The 22034-nt window shown below is 37.4% G+C and overlaps 1 protein-coding gene and 1 non-coding gene across 3 annotated transcripts in view; both read left to right on the top strand.

Annotated features, from left to right (window-relative positions):
* LOC131235349 (receptor homology region, transmembrane domain- and RING domain-containing protein 2-like) overlaps positions 1–9896 on the top strand; it is a 65144-nt gene extending 55248 nt beyond the window's left edge. For both annotated transcript variants that reach the window (XM_058232508.1, XM_058232507.1), the window contains exons 4-5: positions 7400–7804; positions 8935–9896. In XM_058232508.1, coding sequence (XP_058088491.1) covers positions 7400–7804; positions 8935–9584 — 1055 coding nt within the window. In that variant the 3' untranslated portion in view covers positions 9585–9896. The remainder of the gene's footprint in view (positions 1–7399; positions 7805–8934) is intronic.
* Positions 9897–20859: 10963 nt separating this feature from the next.
* LOC131235905 (small nucleolar RNA R71) lies at positions 20860–20967 on the top strand. The gene has a single exon (XR_009166420.1). It is a non-coding gene; the product is annotated as a small nucleolar RNA R71 (small nucleolar RNA).
* Positions 20968–22034: the final 1067 nt, after the last annotated feature.

Below are 22034 nucleotides of genomic sequence, written 5' to 3'. Positions count from 1 at the left end.
GAAACAAGATCGGCTTCTGGATTTAAAGATTTTAGGAGAAAAGGATTAAAGAAAAATAGTACCTTGAGAAAAGAAAGAAGGAGAAAGAAGTAGGGGATGAGAAATTACTTCCCTGGACCTTACGCCCTCTTCCAATCACTGGAAGTCGAAGACGAAATCGTAAGAAACAAAAATCTCTCTTTTTCTTTCATAAAACATAACATAACATACTTTAGGCTTAGGGCAACCTTTATAAATTTGTAATTATATGAAATTACCAAAATACTCCTACTTAAAAAAGTTTTTTTTTTTTTAAAAAAAAAAAATAAAAAAATAAATTTAAATTCACACAAAAATTGTGCACAAACTATGTCAAAACTTAAATAAACCAAATGTTCATAAACTAAATTCAAATTGAAGATGCCCGATGGGCCCCAATGATAGCGCCGTGAAGGTGGCGTAATGAAGGTGGGCCGTGACAATCCAACGGTCCGATCACACCATCCTCGCGATCCAACGGTCCAAATGTCTCCTTTAAGCAACTTATACATGTCATGAACACGTGTAAGGTCTTCAACCTCTAGAGACCCGACTCGTATCCGTCATCTAACCACATTGACACGGGTAACGCACGCCTCCTGCGTTGATATACTTTAAATGGCCTGATGTCTACATCAGAGCATGTCTCCAGAATACACTCTTGGAAGACTGAGGGCCCAACTTGGTTCTAGATGTTCCTAAGATATATACAAAACACATGCATCCAAACATTTGAGGGGGTTAAGGAGAGTTAGGGAAGGTCCAGTTTCTAGACTTTTAGAGGATACCGTCCATCTAATATTGCCATAACCATCCTGTTTATCACATAGGTAGCAGTTGAGACTGCTTCATCCGAATAGATGTTAGGAACCTTCATTTCCATCATAATGAATCTAGTAACTAACAAAAAATGATGGGACTTTCTGTCCGCTACCCTACTCTGTTGAGGTGTATATGAACATGATGTCTAGGTTTCTATTCCATTATCTCTAAAATATTTTTGTAGATCACGATATAGATACTCTCAAGTATTGTCACGATGAAACACCTTAATATTTTTCTCAAACTAGTTTGAAGATCATGTTTTCTGGCATCTTTATTATGGAAGGCACCTCATCCCTATAATTCAGTGCGTAAATCCATGTCATGATGAGAGTGATCATCAATACAAGATAGTATCTATAACCAAATTCTGGAACAAGTGGGGTTGATCCTACACATCAGAATCAACAATTGAAAAACACCTCTAGAATTCAAATCTTAATTATGGGATTCTTCTAACAAGGTGCCACTCCTGCTCTGAATCACGCTTCGGACTCATGATCCCAACTCCTGCTTCCTAGTCTTTTTATACTAACTGACATTCTGAAATAGATGCTTCCTCGCTTGCAAACCCTAATCTGTTGCTGCACTTCATGCTTCGTGCAACTATTGTTCTAACTTTGCCCCTAACTTCGTCAATCAAAATTTGGTCTGCGCCTGTTCCTGCAAATTGCTCTAGATTACCATTAAAAAAAGAACTTTGTGACTTAGAATCTAGATAGAGGAAAGACTAGAAAAATACTTGGTTCAGCAATTGAAAGCCTAATGTGTGCCATCACGTGCGCTAGATTGGACTACAGTGTTTCAATTGGAATGCTTGATAGATGCCAAAGCAACCTTGGCTGTGCATCAGAAAGCAACCAAGAAAGTGGGTACGTATTTAAAACGACCAAATTTGTATGATAGAAGTTTACTTAGGTTCTCATTATCTAGGACAGAGACACTCTTAACCCACTCTGAATCACGCTTCGGACTCATGATCCCAACTCCTGCTTCCTAGTCTTTTATACTAACTGACATTCTGAAATAGATGCTTTCTCGCTTCCGAACCCTAATCTGTTGCTGCACTTCATGCTTTGTGCAACTATAGTTCTAACTTTGCTCCTCATTTCATCAATCAAAATTTGGTCTGCGCCTGTTCCTGCAAATTGCTCTAGATTACCATTAAGAAAAAAAAAAAAGAACTTTGTGACTTAGAATCTAGATAGAGGGAAGACTAGAAAAATACTTAATGGTTCAGCAATTGAAAGCCTAATGTGTGCCATCACGTGCGCTAGATTGGACTAGTGTTGCAATTGGAATGCTTGATTGATGCCAAATCAACCTTGGCTGTGCATTAGAAAGCAACCAAGAAAGTGGGTACGTATTTAAAACGACCAAATTTGTATGACAATTATATAAAATGTTAGGTTCTTATTATCTAGGACAGACACTCTTAACCAGTTCTACTTTCATGCTAGTTGACAGAGAATTTTTTCAGACTGCCTTGCCAACATTGAAAGTTGAACATATGTTGCTAGTCTGTTAGATGAGCATGTACTCGAAATATTTTATTGATGACATGTCATGGACAACATTAGAGGGCATGGGCATTTAGATTTCTGACAACACTGTCATTCACCCTTGACTAATGATTCAAGATGTCACTTGACTTGAGATCCTACATTATTTAATTTTAGTTCCACTGGATCAATGAGGTTGATGTGAATGTAATCATTGATGTCATTCAAGATAAATTCTTTCACATTCATGTGAATCCCCTCTATTGTTATGGGTATGGCAATACTCTATGTTCAAATCCCATTAAGGTAAACTCTGTGTGGTCCATTTCCCACCGTTCCTTTATTTATTTATTTATAAATCTCTTTTATACATGGCCTTCTCAAGCTACACTCCCTGCTTTTGTGGCATTCCTTTCAAGATGAATGGTCCATTTGTTTGATGGGGTGTTAACAAGAAGATTCTCCTTTATTTCTCTTTGGACAGTTTTTTGGTGAGATTATCTTTTGGATAATTAAAACTATATGCTTGACATCTCTTCTAGGTTTCATAGCATCTCACCAAGGAAAAACACCTCGTTCTTTGATGTCTTGAATGCCTGAATCAAAGACAAGTTTCGCTTGAATGATAATTGGAAATATGGTCTTTGGACTACCTAAAACACAATTTAAGGCGACCTCGACGGAAAAATCTCAACCTTGAAATGCTACTCGAATAGGTTACTACAAAGAAGTACATAGTTACTTGTTATTAATGAAAATGTGCATTAAAAGGTCTTATGAATGAACACTTAGAAGGGTGGTCTGAGGCAGAATTTTAATGAAATATTGGTAAAATCACAGTTACCTAGTTCCCTGAACTCACCCTCGAACAATGAATCAGTTCAATTGAAGTAATTCACAATTCTATACACCAAATTTGGATGTCTAACGAATTCAGTCCAGTTCATGAACAAAACCAACTTTGTTCATTTTTGAGGAAGGAAAACATGGAAAGAAGGAGAAAAATACTGCAAAAAGCCCTTGATGACTTCTCGGGAAAGAAAACCTGGATATATACCTACTTAGGTCTGAGCTAGCTTTCCAATGGTACTAAAATCAACTCCATCTGATCTGTGTACGTTCAGTGGCAGGCCTGGCAAGTTGACTGTTTGTAACAGTTTTCTGCACTGTATTTTAGAAATTACCAGATTGCCACTCTCACAATTCAAAGGACCGAACCCATTTTCCCTCCATTTTTGAATGCATTTCTTACCAAAATACCTTAGACTTTGTGTTTTTAACCTTCAAGATATCATTATTATATTGCCAAAATTGCCCTCTTTGCTTTTTCGATTGTGTAAATCCCAATTTGACCCTACAAAGCTATTTAAATTTGAATTTTGAAAGATTTTCATCCTATTAGTCTGTTGGGGGGTCCATATAAGATTCTAGCAAAGGTATTGGCTTCTAAATTCAGGAAAGTGGGGGGCCATGTTATTTCAGAATCTCAAGGGCATTTGTGGATGGAAGACAAATAGTATATTGCTCTCTCTTGGCCAATGAATGTGTTGATTCCTGCTATAGGAGAGGGGAGAAGGGAATGGTTTGCAAGTTGATGTGGAAAAGGCTTACAATCATGTGGATTGGTCATTCCTTGATTATATGTTGGGCCAATTAGGATGTAGCCCAAAATGGCGATTTTGGATTCAGACTTGTGTCAGTTCGGCGAAATTCTCCATATTGGTGAATGGTTCGCCATTTTTTTTTTTCCGGCATCTCGTGGACTGCATCAAGGCGATTCTTTATCCCCGTTCCTTTTCGTCACAATTATGGAAGCACTTAGTAAAATGTTAGACATAGGGTTGCAGGTGGGATTGGTAAAAGGCTTTGGGGTGGATAATATGAATTTTCAGATTTCTCATATACAGTATGTGGATGATACTCTTATTGTGCAAGGCAGATGATTATTTTATAGAAAATCTACGCTTGATTGTAGTAAACTTTGTGGTGGTTTCCGGTTTAAAAGTCAACATTTCCAAAAGTGAAATAATAGGGGTATGCATTTCCAAAGAAAAGGTGCGGACTTTTGTGGTGGTGTTTGGGTGTAGGAAAGCTTCTTTTCCAACAACGTACTTGGGGCTTTTGTTATGTATAGGGAGACTGGTGAAGCAAAGTTGGGATGGAGTTATTGAAAGGTGTGAACGAAAGTTCTCAAAATGGTAGTCGATGTTCTTAACTATGAGTGGGAGGATGGTAATAATTAAATAATCAATGTCGAATCTTTATTTATGTCTCTTTTCAAGTGCCCAAAATCCATTCTCAAGGCATTGGAGAGATGAAGGGATTTTTATGGGAAGGGTGGGGGGAGAAGCACAAGTTCCCTATAATGAAATGGGAAGATGTTTGTAAACCAATGGTTCAAGGAGGAGCGGGGATCTTAAAGTTGGAAGAGATGAACCTAGCTCTATTGGGGAAATGGGTATGGAGGTTTAGGTTGGAGGGAGAGGCTAGGTGGAGGGAGGTAATAGCAAAAAAATTCGGGGTAGAGGAAGGGGGTGGTGGACAAAGGCTTCATCCTTTTATCGATGTTCTTACTTGTGGAAATCAGTGGCGTCATTGAAAGAGAGAGTGTGGGAGAGAATATGCTTTCATTTGGGGGATGGTAAGAGAATTAGATTTTGGGAAGATAGGTGGGTGGGAGAATTGAGGTTGAGTGAGAGATTTCTATCTTTAGCAAGGATAGCTAGGGAGGAAGGGGAGATGGTGAGTGATTGTTTTTCAATAAGAGGGGAGGAAGTCACATGGATGACTATTTTTAGAAGAAATCTTTCGGATGGAGAATTTGAAGAGTTGGTGCTATTGCTTGAGTGGTTATCAAAGTTTTATCGTATGCTCTCTGAAGTGGATTCCTTGAAATGGCTCAAGTCCAAGACAAGATCTTTCTCAGTTGGATCATTTTATAGGTTCCTGAGTGTGTCGGTTGAAAATTCTAAGGTGGCGGTGGCTTTCGGTTGGCTAGTAGGCATGAACAAAGTGCTAACGATAGACAATCTTTGTAAGCGGAACATGTATCTCCCAAACGTTTGCGTGATGTGCTACAAAGATGCGAAATCGGTGGATCACTTATTCATTCACTGTGTATTTTCTAGGGAGGTGTGGGGTCTTCTTCTCCAATTCTTCGGGGTTCTATGGGTGTTCCCGAAGACAATGGAGGAATTTCTCATTGTATGGCACGGTTGGGGGACGGGGAAAGAAAGGAAAAGGGTGTGGCGATTAAATTTGTTAGCGATCATTTGGGCTATATGGTTGGGGGACGGGGAAAGAAAGGAAAAGGGTGTGGCGATTAAATTTGTTAGCGATCATTTGGGCTATATGGTGGTAAAGAAATTAGCACTGCTTCAACAACAAAATGAGAGGCCCAGTGCAAGTCTTCAATAGGGCAACTCTTAATTTGAAAGGATTGGGTTGAAGCTTAGATTTTTCGATCTTCACTTCTTGCATTTGAGGGGTCTTTTGCTGGGAGGGTGTCGTACTTTTGTATATTTGTATGCTTTGGCTTTGACCTTTTATATACATAAATATATATATATATATCATTGTTTTAGAAAATAAAATAAAATCTTGGGGCTTCAATCAGCCTCCACTATATTCTTTAAGATTCTCTTATTTTTCTTTTGCATTTGCACTTTCATTTCCATATTTGTCGCATTTTAATTTCCTTGTTTTCTTGCCTTGCATTTTTATGTTCACACTTTTTTGCCTTTGATTGCAGAAATTCTGATTTTAGAACTGAATTTCACTTTGCCACTGAATTAAGATTGTAAATTTGTAATTGTGGGCAGATAAGGGTGCCTCAGACCTCCATCACTGAGGTACTTGTTCAGATCTTGGATTTCATACCTATTCCAGAGTCAAATTTTATGCGTTTCATGGTTTCTACCTCCCCACAAACAGTTGTTTGAAATTCGAGCTAGTGGCGACTCTAGTTTTGAATCTACCTAGTGACTTCATTGTTTGATTTGAGTTCCATTTAGAGCATAACACATTCGAACTGAAAAGTGCTCTCAGTCCCTACTCACTTTATCAAAAAAAATTTCTGAAGTAAAACAATCCTCCCTATTTTAATCTCACCCAAGTTTAAGGCCCCTTTTAAGCTTAAAAATACATCTAATCTAAAATGTAGCTGTCAAACATCCCCCCTTCAGATGATGATCACCAGAAATGCGTGGAGAGCATTCAGGTCCCTACAAAACAGGCCCTAAAGGTCGAATTTCTTAATTTCCCCAAATGTTGTAACCTAAAATTTCCAATTCCACTTAATCCCAATTCATCTTCTCTCTTGTATGGACAAATGGAAGTTCAAATTATTTTAGGAAGTTGTGCTTAAACACTAGGTGCAGCTGGTTGTAGAACTTTTGTTGATCTACCATTTAAACGCCGATCCAAATCTATTCCTATTATTTGAGGACATGTAATAACTATTTGTTAGTGCTATTATTTATTATTTCTTTATGTTGTGCTTGTTTTGCTACATAATATTTTGATAAGGTAATGATTGGTTCTCTCTTATCATAGAATATTAGCTATTATATTCGTTCTTCCTTATATTCCATTCATGTCTTGTGAGTTTTTCTTTTTCATATTTTGTGGATCAATGATGAATGTATGATTTGTCCAATTCATGATTTCTGCTCTACTAAATAAGTTTTGAGTTGAGTGTTCAACCATGAGTATATGTATGAAAGTGATATCATCGATGCAACTCTTTGCTTGAACTCTCTCATTTGCAGACAGCCATGCATGTGCCGCATGCATAGTCTCTTCACCCAGTGGAAAGATAATGGAAAGATATAGTGCACCATTGTGGATAACATTTTGTTCTTTGAATCTTATAGTTGCCTGATTTCTGTTTAACTTGTGAACGGAGTTATGGATAACATTTTCTTTACAATGCCTGGTAACGGAACGATGTAGTGCACCATTATGGATAACATTTTTTTTTCTTTACATCTTATAGTTGCCTTATTTCTGTTTGACTTGTGAACAACGTTCAGTCTGTAATCAGGTTAAAATTGCAGTGGCAGGAGATTCCGCAGGTATTAAAATACATGCTGTGTTTGTCTCGAAAGCCTCTGGTGAAACCCTGAAAGAGTATGCTGGCTTAACGGAGATGGATCTGTGGATCATCCCAACCTTTGAAAATTCGGCATGGTCAATCATGGCCATATCTTTCATATCCCTACTTGCCATATCTGCAGTGCTTGCTACATGTTTCTTTGTTCGGAGACACCGTATAAGACGAGAACGGGCTCGAGCCCCTAATCTTCGTGAGTTCCATGGAATGAGCAGTCGACAAGTGAAAGCAATGCCAAGCCTGATTTTCACATCGGTCTTGGAAGATAACTGTACTTCAAGAACATGTGCTATATGTTTGGAGGACTACAATGTTGGGGAGAAGCTTAGAGTGCTGCCATGTCGCCATAGTATGTTCTCTGATCACATCCAACATGTTATTATTGTACTAGAATATTTTCTAGGTAAATGTATATGACTCCAGTTCCTTTTCAGCTCACTAGAGTAACTCTAATTCTAAAAAGTGCCATTGTTGCAGACAAAACCTAGGTGTCCTGGTCATCGGGGTGAAATGTTCCTGATCGACTATGCTTATTTCCTTGTTATATATTTGATGCACTTCTGTTTTGGGAAGTTGGCCATTTCTTTCTTTTTTATTTTTATTTTTATTTATTTTTTATTTCATGAAATGAGTTGGTGTGGAGGATTTGGTATTTAGGTGGTTGAACAGGGACACCAAAAAAGATAGGCACTTGATACCACACACGCGTGCCCCTGCAAGCGCAATCTATATAGACAGTCCATCCATTCCATCCGATCACTTTCCCAAACCACTTTGAAAACTAACACTGATTGGGTAATTCTAACCTTCTGTATGTGGGCCCTTTTTCTTACATTGCTGATTCAGAAAGTTTGGCGTTTCTGTTTTTCATGGAATGAATTGGTTTCAAGGATTTGGTATTTAGGGTTGAAGTGCTCCAGAAATGAACTCACAGCCTTCTGTATGTGGGCCCTGTTCATTGCTGTCTACGAAAGTCTGTTTCTGTTTTTCATGAAATTGGTTTCAAGGATGTGGTATTTAGTGTTGGAAGTACTCCTGAAATGAGGTCACTGAATACTGTACATTCAAACAAATTTGTTGACGCATGTATCCACAAGCATTTAATAGCAGTTCTGGAATGCCCACCTTTTAAACAACAATTTCTTATGGAAGGGAGAGTGTTGCTATTAGAAAAGAAAAGAAAAGGAAACAAAGCAAAAAAATGGAAAGTTGGGAAAAAAAGAAAAAAAACGAGAATGGAACTAGGGCCAGCCTTTATTTATTTATTTTTTATTGTTCTCTTAGAAATAATTTTCCACACTACAAAACATAATGGAAATTCCAATGAATTTTCAACTTTGTACTCTTTTATGAAATTTCATGAATTTTCTTTAATGTGTTGGAAATCCGATCGCACATTTGTGACTGTATCTTTACTATGTTGTGCCATCATATTTCCCTTGCTTAAATAATACTATATGTTCTTGTATTTTTTGACAGAATTCCATGCTTTTTGTGTGGATTCTTGGCTCACAAGTTGGAGAACCTTTTGCCCTGTTTGCAAGCGCGATGCACGGACAAGCACTGGCAATCTGCCGGCCTCAGAGTGCACTCCTCTACTTTCCTCAAGTCATGCTTCCCTTTCTTCCTCTGCTGCCTTATCATCTGTGCGTTCATCAGTAGCCACGTCTTCAGCTATTCAGATAGCCCCAGGATCATTCTGTTCCTCTGCTGCACTGTCATCTGTGCATTCGTCATTGACGACATCTTCAGCTATACAAATAGCTTCGACATCATTTCAGTATCCATCAACATCCCGCACCCATTCCATTTCCAGTACTCCTTACCAACCACAATCTCTTAGGTCCTACAACTCACCTGCACTAAGTCTAAGCAGAAGCTCTGTAGATCTCAGGAATGCATCATCTCACCGTTCTCATGCGTCTCATCTTGTTTCTCCGCACTCGGTCTTTCCTTTATATTCACCCCTCAATTCAAGATATGCATCATCGCCATATGTTCCAAGTTCAAGTAACGGGTCACCGAGCTATGTCGGGTCATCCAGTCGACAGCAGTTCCTGCGGCATTGCAGTGAGTCAGCTGCAAGCATCTCCCCTTTTGCTTCTGCACAGTCATTGCCGGGATGCTGATGACAATCAGTGCTCTCTAGAGCAATTGTGGTTGCACTGGATGGAATTCAAGTGATGTGGATGTTGAAAACAGTTGCATTCGTGTGCATGTGCATGTAATCTACGATGAGGGTGAGGACTATTTGCATATTAGGCAGCAGACTGGTGTGCATCGGATGCAAAACGGGTATGCTATTGTAATATATCACTGACCATGTCGTTCCATCTCTCTCACATTGTTATATTATTGCACTAAGTGGTTTTTGTTTTTATTCCTTTTTTGGTCAGAAATGGTTGCTTATGTAATTTTTATTAGTGATTTGTGATTTTTCATGTGATGTTTGTGGAGCGCTTTTTCACATTATTCAGTTGTATTGATAATTCCATTTGAATTTGATTCCATGCAATGCATTAGGGAATGGGTATTTTCAGTGGCCTTAAATGTACATTGCTGAATGAGAATGATCAGATGTCGGTTACGTCATGATTTTATAATCAAGCATGCTTGTTGATTGATTCCATTACGATTTTGAGTTGTATTGGTGCGCGCCCTAGTTTGATGGCAAAACCCAATATTGAATGCATATGCTGTTGTTAGCCCCATTTGATGCCTGCTCAAAAATTTGAAATGGAACTAAGTAGCTCCCCATTTGTGAACAGGATTCCATTTCTTCAAATAGGGTGAGATGTTTTGGAAATTCGTAGACATTATTATGCTTGTGTATTATAAAATAAGTGATGGAGCCATGCGTCTGCTGTACATCTTGAAGTGTGGGGACAAAGCTATCTTAATGGAATTCTCTGGCTTGAAGGAAGGCTCATGAAAAACAATGATTTGCATGTTATCTGTTTAGGTGGGTTCGGTCATCCCTCCGTTGTCAGTGGAATAAATTTTGTGGTGGAATGGAGCTGTTTGATCGTTCATTGTCAGGATTCGATTTGATCATTTGGCGATTTTCCACCTTTTCCTCTGCAAGGCTGCACTTGATTTGCTATTGAACAGACTGACATGCTCGATGGATTGCAAATTGAAGAAACGAATGATGCTGGTGATCTGATCACGTATTGCATTTGGGGTGTTTGGAAGCTCAGGCGTTGTATGGTGAATGTTTTTCGAAGCTGAGGTTATGCCAAGCGAGGCTTGTAATGCCTTTTTGGGCCTAGTTATTCTGCTCCACCTAGCTATCTGTAAAATCCATTGAACGTAACAGTAAAGGCAGGCAACGGGGCCTTAAAGATGCTGCTAAGTCTGCTATGCAGGGCTTATTCATGGGGTTGAATTGTTATTGTTGGTACTATTCCTCCTTATGTTGCTGATATGGATGAGATGCAATCAACTTTGTAGATAGAATTGCCTAATAGTTGGATAGCAGCTAGTACGACCTCTCAAGCTGATGGGAAATGAACATACCATTAGATTGTCCTGAAGCTTTATAAAACACACCGATGTTAGTACTTTGGTAAAGATATTAGCCACCTGATCAATAGTACTGATATATTTAATCATGATATCCTTGAGCATCACTTTTTTGTGAATAAAATGGTAAACTTCAATATATGTTTGGTACAAGTATGAAGACCGTTAGAGGCTATGTGATGGGGACATCTCGCGCACATACAGAGGAAGGCCCCACCGTCAATCTGGATAGATGACGACGTCCAGGGAGGGCCCCCTAATTAGAAGACTTGAGTTTTGGTTCGTTGGAGTGGGCTCGATAGTCAAATAAAGCCCATCATGGGTTCTCATGATCATGGCCCACTATTCTGATTAGTCTTCTATTTTAGGTTTTGCTTATTAATGTTATTTAGAATATTATGGACGGTTTAGATTACTTTGATTAGTTATTATTTGTGTTTACTTCATCGCCAAGTAATAGGTTGTGCACATGACACTAGTTTTAGGAGTATAGGACTTTCTTATAAATAAGCACCTATTGTAGGCTTTTTTCTCAATGAAGATTCCACGCACAGACTGCACATCCGATCGACATGAAACTTGGGGGTTTTGAAGCCCTCTCCTGGCAGACCAGAGCCAAGGAGGCGGTTTTCGGATTTGGAGCCCCCTCGTACGTGCGGCCAGGCTCTTGCGTATATGCGTCAGGCCTAGCCCGCCGTTCGCACGCGTGGACTGTCGCCAGGCTCAGATATCCTACATATTTTATCCATCTCATACCTGTTTTTCATAACCCTAACCCTAGATTTCATTATTTTCAATTTGTTTGCTTCTTTTCTAATTCTATGGTTCTCTGAACTGAAACCGGTGAATCCCTTGGATTAGGGACATTTTTGTGCATGTGTGGATGAATTTACCTCCCCTTGATTATCGTTTGGTCCATAATTTTTATTGATATAGCCCTAACATGTGTAGGCCTAAACTCGCTTAAATTCCCCTTGATTGAATGTTTGAACTTTTGTGTGGGATATGAAATTTGTGTAATTGTTTATGAACTAATGTGATCTTAAGTATGAAAATCTTGCACATCATATTTGAATTTCATGTCCTGCATCAAATTTGATATCAAAGCTTAGGGTTCTTATATGGGAATGCATTACATGTTTAGGGTTTAATTTTTTTTATCCATTACGCATCAATTCTCATCATATATGGCTGTTTAGACGTCCATAAACCCTGACATAAGCTGCTAAAATTTTCTGTTATTTCCTTTTTTGAATTATTTTAGAAATTAACTTAGGTTTCTATTTCTAGGTTTAGAAACTTTCCTTTTCTGTTTTTAGAAACTAATTTCCTTTCCTTTTTCTTTTTTAGAAACTAGTTTACTCTGCTTTTTTTTTTTTTTTAGAAACTTTCTATTTTGAGAAACTCATCAAAAACTTATTCACAACCCCAAGTGCAGGGTCGCGATGCAGTAATAATCTCGGTGAGACCGAGGTCGAATCTACAGGGACTAATCTTGTGTGTATTTTGAAAGTAACTAGAACTAGAAATAGAAGAAGATGTAAACCTAAGTCTGAAATATTTGAGAGAGTGATTTTGAATAAGGTAATTAAAACTTATAAATTTAAAGGTGGTCACTAAGGATTCAAAGGATCCACTTATAGGTTCTCAAGATGCTACCTTGCTTGATTCAAGGACACAATTGGAATCAGAGTCTTATCTTATCCAATTGGTAATAAGAGATTTGTCATATCTCTGAACTTCTCATGGATCTAATCATCAATGGATGAGAGTTGTGAGGATTTTGGAAGTGATTCCATCACCTAACCATGCCTAGAAGATAAGGCAAACAACGAGATTTACTAATCCCACAACCAATCATAAGAAAATTGTGAAAGTTAAGAAGGATTCCATCATCTTACTATGCCTAAGGGACGATGATGAACAACGAGACTTACTAATTTCACAATATCAAATTAGAAAAAGAAGATATTCAAAGCTATCGTAGATCTATTGTAATTTGTCACAACAAATCATTAAAAACTAAAAGTATTCCTTATAATCAAACTAAAATCCAAAAGAGTTCAACAAAACATGAATCAAAACAAAGTAAACATCCTAATCACACTACAAGCTTCACTTCTTAGCCCTAGTTAAGAGGTTTAGCCAACCATAAACATGATTGAACTAAAGACTCTTAAGAAAAAAATAAAAACAACTAAGAAAAAGGAAGAAAAACTCTTGGTGATGATTTCTCCATGCTTTTGCTTCACTCCTCAAACCTTAGAAGATGCCTAAGAACATCTTAAGGACTCCTATTTATAGTTTTGCAATTCCAACTTTCACATCGAGTTGGAAAAATTCAGAAACCGCCTCAAATTTACGCAGTCCGTGCAAAATCTACGTAACCTTAGACTAGTCGAGGACAGCCTTGGACAGGTCGAGGGTGATGGGAATTTAGAAGATTTTGATCGTTGGAATTCGAGTCGAGGAATCTTCGACTACTCGAGGAAGAGCTTTGACTTGTCGAAGGAGGGCTTAGACTAGTTGAAGCAGGCAGATTTTTAGGGTTCTTTTTCTTTACCTCGAGTCTTCGATTTTCTTCATTCCTTACTTGGTTTTCTTGGATCTTTAGCATGTGAATTCTTCATTCCTGGTCTCATAAGATTCATCCTTGGCTTTGGTGATTCTTGAGCGTTAAATCCATGTTTTTAGCATCCTTTTCAATCCAAGCTCTTAAATTCACCTTGCAACCCAAACATGATTAAAATAAGACATTAAGCAATATCATGTTCATAAAACCAAGTAATAAACGGGGTCCAATATGCAATATTTGACCCTCAACAAAGACCGAGGTCAAATTCACAGAGACTAAACTTATACGTATTCTGAAAATAACTAGAACTAGAACTAGAAAAAGATCTAAATTGAAATTTGAATAATTGAGAGTAATGGTGAATAATGTTAATTAAAACTTATGAATTTAAATGTGGGAACTAGCTAGGGTGCCAAGGATCCACTTATAGCTATCAAGATACTACCTTACTTGATTCAAGGAACACAATTGAAATGAGAGTCTTATCTTATCCAATCGGAAGATAAAACAATTTAAATCAAATCTGAACTTTTCATTGACCTAATTCTCAATAGAGGAGAATTGTAATGATTGGAAGGGATTCCATCACCCTACTATGCCTAGGAGACGATGGTGAACAACAGAATTTACCAATCTCACTATCTCAAAACAGGAAAAGAATATATCTAAAGCTATCACAACATCTATTGTAATTTGAGTTACAATAAATCATAGAAAACTGAAAATATTCCCTTAATATCAAACTAGAAATTAATGAAGTTCAATAAGAACAAGAATCAAAACAAAATAAACATCTAAATACGCTACAAGCTTTACCTCTTAACCCTAACCATAGACATGATTAAAACCAAATCTCTTAAACAAAGCATGAAAAATAAACTAGGGAAGAAGAAAAACTCTTTGGCTGCTGCTCCACCCTTGTGTATGCTTCTTGAGACCTTTCCAAATCCTATAAGATGATTTGGAACATCCTAGGGAGTCCTATTCATAGTTGTGGAACTCCAACTTTCGCACTGAGTTGGAAAAATCTAGAAACCGTCTCAAATTTTCGCACTCTACGTAGTTTTCCTAAAATAGACTCAAATTTTAAACCGCCTTAAATTTATGCACTCCGCACAGTTTCAAAATAGACTCGAAGTTTTAGAATATGTTTTTGCATGACAATTTCAGGAATATGTTTGTTTTCAGGACAATTTCATGATTCCATTTTTTCACTTCAAATCTTTGAATTTTTTTCATTCCTCACTTGATTTTCTTGAATTTTTGACATGTGAATTCTTTATTAATGACTTTCAAATCTCCAAATATTCATTTAGTAATCTTTCGAGCATAAAACTTCCTTTTGACATCAATTTTACTTTAAGCTCTCGAAATCACCTCGCACATGAAAACATGCATAATTAAATCGATGAAGCACATCATGTTTATAAAACTATGGTATAAATAGGGGGAAATATGCAATATTTCACACTCAACACACCCCCCAACTAGCATTTTGCTAGTCTCGAGCAAAACATGCATGAAGTGATCTTCAATCTTCAATGTTTAAATCACTTTCAGAAAATAATCTTTCGTATAATTAAGTATGAATGAGTACGATTTAAAGAAGCAAGAGTGCAATTTTGAAAACCTAAAGCCGAATCACACGAGCAATCAATCAAAAAGTTTCTTTATCAATCATTTAAGAGCATAAGTTCATATATCAAAATTTTCCAATGTTCTTAGTGAATTCTATTTACTTTCCATAACATACTACTATTTCATAATGTTAGCCTTGCTCATTACCTCAAGTTTTATTGAATAATCAAGTACTGATTCCGAGTTCATCACTTTTTCCTTCTTTTTTTCAGTTTATGATTTTATATCGACGGTCCCTTTTATTTATTCATTCTTTTCATTCATTTTCAGTCTTTTCATCATACATGACCTTTTTGTCAATTTCTCTATTTTTTAACTGGTTCTTTTCATCTTTTTGAGGTGGATAAAATTCTCTAGACTTAATTCTCAATATCTATCAATGATACACATACTAATAATGATAAATTCTAGTACAATTCACATATAGCAATTTAAATGTGGTTTGTGACTTAGATTAACATGATATTCAAACTTCCTCTTAATCAATTAAATGCAAGAATTGAGACGATAGCCTACTTGGTTGATCAAACTCTAAGAATTCAAAGTTCAATCTCCATCTTATCATCATACACAAAGCATTCTTAATTTCATAAATTATCATTTCCCAAACATGTTTTTAACTTGAGAATTTAAAAATTTTCACAATTTTTGTTCAAAACTAAGAAAACACTGATTAGTTTACCTAATCCATACCCCATAACCTAAAACTTATATTGTCCTCAATGTAAAAGATATGAACATGCAATGTACATGAGACAATGAATGAGAAGTGATGAGAGGATAATACCTGAAGAAGGAGAATTGAAGCTTTTCCAAAGTTCTTAACATGTAAATGGGTTAGCACGAAGACTGAACAAATTGAAATCAAACTATCCTAATCCTAAATTTTATGAAAGTAATAAACCTAACTACACTTCCATCAGATTAGGAGGTCAATCCTAGTACACAAGATCAGTCAGAGGTATGGATATGTCCTTTGAATCAAACTTCTCAGCAAATGGCTTGAGACAATGTCCATTTACTTTGAAAATATTGCCATTCGTTGGATTCTTTATCTCGACGACGTCATGAGAATAAACAGTAGTAATAATGAAAGGACCGGTCCAACGAGATTGAAGTTTTTCTGGAAAAAGATGTATTTGAGAATTGTATAGAAGGACTTTTTGGCCAAATGTGAATGATTTTCGAAGGATGTTCAGATCATGAAACACCTTCATCATGTCCTTGTAAATTTTCAAGTTCTCATATGCATCGTTTCGAATTTCTTCGAGTTCATTCAATTGAAGTTTGCGCAGCGAGCCAGCGTTGTCCAAGTTAAAATGTAGTTTTTTGATAGCCCAGTAGGCTATATGTTCCAACTCTACAGGCAAGTGGTAAGCTTTCCCATAGACGAGTCTAAAGGGAGACATTTCGATGAGGGTCTTAAAAGTTGTACGGTAAGCCCATAAGACATTAATCAAGCAAATCGACCAATCCTTACGGTCAGGGTTAATCGTTTTTTTCAGAATTTGTTTAATTTCCCTGTTGAAAATCTCGCCTTGTCCACTTGTCTACAGGTAGTCTGGAGTGCTCACTTTATGAGAGATGCCATATTTCTTCATTAAGTTCTTAAATGGCCTATTACAAAAGTATGAACCTCCATCACTAATGATAGCCCGTGGCATTCCGAACCGGGAAATGATATTTTCTTTTAAAAATCGAATGACCGTTTTATGATCATTATTCCGGCACGGGATCGCTTCGACCCCACTTAGTGACATAGTCTACTACTAACAAAATGTAAATATTCCCAAAGGATTGGGGGAATGGTCCCATGAAATCGATGCCCCAGCAATCGAATGCTTCAATGATAAAAATGAGGTTTAGAGGCATCACATTTCGATGAGACAACCCTCTCAATTTTTGACAATACTCACAATCTTTGCAAAACTCATGAGTATTTCTGAACATCATGAGCCAGTAAAAGCCGCACTACAGAATTTTGGCCATGGTCTTTTTATTAGAAAAGTAACCATCACAGGCCTGAGGGTGACAAAAGGAGATGAAACTTTGATGTTCAATGTCCAGCACACATCTCCTTAGAATTTGGTCTTGGCAATATTTAAACAAATAAGGATCATCTTAGAAGAACTTGTGTTCATCGATAAAGAATTTCTTCTTATCTTGCGCAGTCCAATATGTCGGTGCGAAACCTTTGGCAAGATAATTCGTTATGTCAACAAACCAAGGTAATTGGAAAAGTTTAAACAATTGTTCATCGGAGAACATGTCATTTATCTGTGTTAGTTCAAGGGAATCAGGAAGATCAAGCCTAGAGAGATGGTCAACCACTACATTCTCTACTCCCTTTTTATCTCGTATTTCTATGTCGAATTCTTGGAGTAGAAGGATCTATCTTATCAAGCGGGGCTTGGCATCATTCTTAGAAATAAGGTACTTTAGCGTCGCATGATCAGTGTAAATGATGATTTTGGATCCGATCAAGTAGGACCTAAATTTGTCCAAAGTAAACACTACGACTAAGAGTTCCTTCTCCGTAGTAAAATAGTTTGCTTGGGCCGAATTTAGAGTTCTACTTGCACAATGAATCACATAGGGCTTCTTCTCTTTTCTATGGCCTAACACCACCCCAATAATATAGTCAAACGCATCGCACATAACTCAAAATGTATGCTCCAGTATGGTGGCTGCATGATAGGAGCGGTAGTCAACATGCCCTTAAGCTTAGAAAAAGCTCTCTTGCATTCTTTACTCCACTCGAATGGTGTATCCTTTTGAAGTAGATTACATAAAGGACAAGAGAGATGACTAAAATCTTTTACGAATCATCTGTAAAATCTGGCATGTCTTAAGAAGGATCGCACGCCATGTACGCTCTTGGGTGGAGGTAGGTTAGAGATAAGATCAATTTTTGCCTTGTCTACCTCAATTCCCTTGGACGAAATTATGTGTCCAAGTACAATTCCTTTGAGAACTATGAAATGACATTTCTCCCAATTCAAAACCAAATTTTTTTCCTCGCATCGCTTCAGCACACATTTAAGATTTTGCAAACACTCGTTGAAAGATGGACCAAAGACAGAAATCGTCCATGAAGACCTCTAAATATTACCTTACCATGTCATAAAAATACTTAACATGCATTGTTGAAAAGTGGCGGGGGCATTACATAGTCCGAATGACATCCTTCGGTAAGCAAAGGTGCCAAAGAGACATGTGAATGTTGTCTTCTCTTAATCTTTAAGGGCTATTTCTATCTGATTGTAGCTTGAATATCCGTCAAGGAAGCAATAGTAAGAGTAACCGGCTAGCCTTTCCAAAATTTGATCAATGAAGGGCAAAGGAAAGTGGTTTCCTTGTGACGGTATTCAACTTCCTGTAGTCAATGCACATTCTCCAACTAGTAGCAACTCTAGTTGGCACGAGTTCATTGTCGACATTGGCTACGATGGTGATTCTGGACTTCGTAGGAACTACCTGAGTTAGACTCACCCATTAACTGTCGGATATAGGGTATATGATACCTACATCCAACAACTTAAGTACCTCAGCCTTAATCATTTCTTTCATATTTGGATTGAGTCGACGTTGTGGTTGCCAGGAGATTTTTACATTATCCTCAAGATGAATGCGGTGAGTACAAATCTAAGGATAAATTCTCTTGAGGTCAGCAATCGACCATCCAATGGCTCCTTTATGCTCAATGAGAGTAGAAATAAGTATACTCTCTTATTCCTTCTCAAGGTGGGAAGAGATCACCACCGGGTATGTCTCATCTTGACTTAAGTAAACATATTTAAGATTAGCGAGCAAAGGTTTTAGGTCAAGATTTGGTGCTTTGAGGCTAGACGGTAGAGACACTACATCGGTTTGGGGAAATTTCTCAAATTGTGGCCTCTACCATTTAACTTCAAGTACCAGCAGAGCATCAAGCAAGGCATCTATCTCCCTAATCATGTCATCATCAAAATCAGGGGAGTGGGCCAGGCACGTCTCTAGAGTGTCAGAGTATAGAGTCAGGACTGCTCTATCTTCCATGAAAGAATCGATCATGTTAATGTCGTGGGTATCATCATCATCCTTTGGTTGTTTTTTTATGTTGAAAAAGATGTTGTGCTCGAATATCATATTTTTGAAAGATAAATTCATAATTCCATTCCTATAATTAATGATGGCATTTGATGTAGCAAGGAATAGGCGACCAAAAATGACAGGAATTTGAGTGCTTACATCTATGATAGGTTAAGTATCTAGGACAATAAAATATACTGAATAGTAAAATTTATCAACTTGGACCAACACATCCTTAATCATCACTCTCGGTACACGAACTGAGCAATTAGTAAGTTGTAATGTGGTCCGTGTGGGTTTTAATTCACTTAGATCCAATTGTTCATAAACCGAGTAAGGGATCATATTTACACTTGCCCATAAGTCAAGAAGTGCGTGCTCAATCTGGTAGTTCCCAATTACACAAGTGATGGTTGTGCTACCGGGATCTTTGTATTTTTGTGACACATTTTGCTTGAGGATGACACTCACTTTTTCTATTAAAAAGATTTTCTTTTGTATGTTTTACCGTCTTTTGGTCGTACATAAATCTTTCAGACATTTGGCATATGAAGAGATTTGTTTATCGGCATCCAGTAGAGGGATGTTGACCTTCACTTGCTTAAGTACCTCTAGAATACCTGAGAGTTAGATAGAGGTTTTGGTGCAATCAACTGTTGAGGGAATGACACAATCGGCTTACTTTAAGGTTCCGGTTCTAACTTATGTAGAGCATTGCTAGGTCTATCATTCTCATCTATTTTTGGATCCTTAGGTTTTTTAGCCCTCACCGAAGTAGATTTGTCAATTGTCTTCCCACTCTTAAGAGTGGTGATAGACTTAGCCTGCTCCATCTGTTTTGAAGAGCTTGGGTCACTGATTTAATATTGCTGTTTTGGGTTGGGGAGAGGCTGAGCCGGAAGGATCCCTCTTCCCAATCGAATTTCTTGTTTCAAGCCCTTGTATGGCCTTTGTAAGGTCTTGGAAGACTTGCAGCATACCCTGATTAAAAAGTTATTGGTTTTCTATATATTTTAAGAACGGATCCTCTTGAGGTTTCCTTTGATTCAGAAATTGGTTGAGGATCCCTTAAGGAGTAGCCGTTTGTCCGTTCCTCCAACTGAAGTTTGGATGGTTCCTCTAACTTGAGTTATATGTATTTAAGGTGGGTCCACTGAAAGGTTTTTGGTAGTTGTTTACGACATTTGATTGCTCGTTCAATATCTTTTGAAAAGTAGGAATTGTTGGGCAATTCTCAGTTGTATATATGTTACAAGGTATAAATACCACAAAAAACTTCTGCAACCTTTTCGGGTTCTACCTTCTTAAGTTCCATGGCCTCGAATTTTCTTATGAGTTTGGCTACTCTTGCATTTATATCATTTTTCTCTTTTTGAACATAAATTCATCCCCTTTCTTTTGATTGAGTACTCTTATAAGTGATAATTCTTGAAGAGGAATCCCATGATTGCGTGTTTTCAGCAAGTTTATCGAAATAATCCCACGCATGATTGGCTTCCTTATTCATGAATTCCCCATTACACATCATCTCTACAAATTGACACATGGGTGAAGTCAATCCCTCATAGAAAAAGCTTGTTATACGCCATGTTTCATAGCCATGTTATGGACATGAATTTATGAGATCCTTAAATTGCTCCCAACATTGGAAGAAGGTCTCATTCTCATTTTGTGCAAAATTCATGATTGTTTTCCTTAAGGTATTTCTTTTATGATAGGGGAAAAACTTTCTAAGGAACTCCACGTGCCAATGGACCTTGGTCTTAAGGAATGTAACCACGACTTAGCCTTTTCTTTTAAATAGAAAGGAAACAATTTCAGTCTAACTGTGTCCTCAGACACATTTAGGAAGTGTAATGTATATATGATTTCATCGAACTCTTTCATATGCAAGTACGGACTTTCGGATTCTAGTCCATGAAACTTAGGAATGAGTTGAATTATCCCTGGTTTAATGTCCACAGTTCTTGCATTCAATGGGAATATCATGCACGAAGGTGTACTCGCCCCGGCCAGTTGTAAATAATCTCGTAGAATATGAGGCGGGGGTGTATTATGTACCTCATTTTCATCTTGAACTTCCTCAACTGGTGGTTGAGGTTGATTTGCAGCCATTATTTCAATTAACTAAGAGGATCTCAAGTGGTGTCTAATCCTTTAATGGATAAGCAACCCTTCGACTAATCCTCCCTTACTCAAGAGACGTTGAGTGTTTTCACGAACCCACTTAGGCATGAAACACACAACCCTCAAGCACCAAAAAACTAAAACCTGAAAGAAAGAAAACTAAAGAAAATAAGAAATCTAGAAAAGAAAGAGAGAATTGGAAAGAGGTTACCGGATTGGAGTTGCTATGTTAAGATCCTACAAAATAGAAAACAATGTTAGTATTTAAAAATAATTTCAGAAAAAATCATAACCTAAAACAAAAAAGTAAAAAGTTAATCCTAATCTTAACCTAATTCTAATACCAATTAATTCTAGAAAAACGTAGTCACAGTTCTCGGTAACGACACCAAAAACTTGTTTACAACCCCAAGTGTAGGGTTGCAATGTAATAATAACTCGGTAAGACCGAGGTCGAATCCACATGGACTAAACTTGTACGTATTCTAAAAATAACTAGAACCAGAACTAGAAAAAGATCTAAATTGAAATCTGAATAATTGAGAGTAATTGTGAATAATGTTGATTAAAACTTATGAATTTAAAGGTGGGAACTAGGGTGCCAAGGATCCACTTGTAGCTATCAAGATGCTAACTTACTTGA

The sequence above is a fragment of the Magnolia sinica genome, chromosome 19 (genome assembly GCF_029962835.1).
Source record: "Magnolia sinica isolate HGM2019 chromosome 19, MsV1, whole genome shotgun sequence".
In the NCBI taxonomy this organism is placed as follows: Eukaryota; Viridiplantae; Streptophyta; class Magnoliopsida; order Magnoliales; family Magnoliaceae; genus Magnolia; species Magnolia sinica.
The sequence above is the reverse complement of the archived record's forward strand: the minus strand, read 5'-3'. Positions and strand labels throughout refer to the sequence as shown.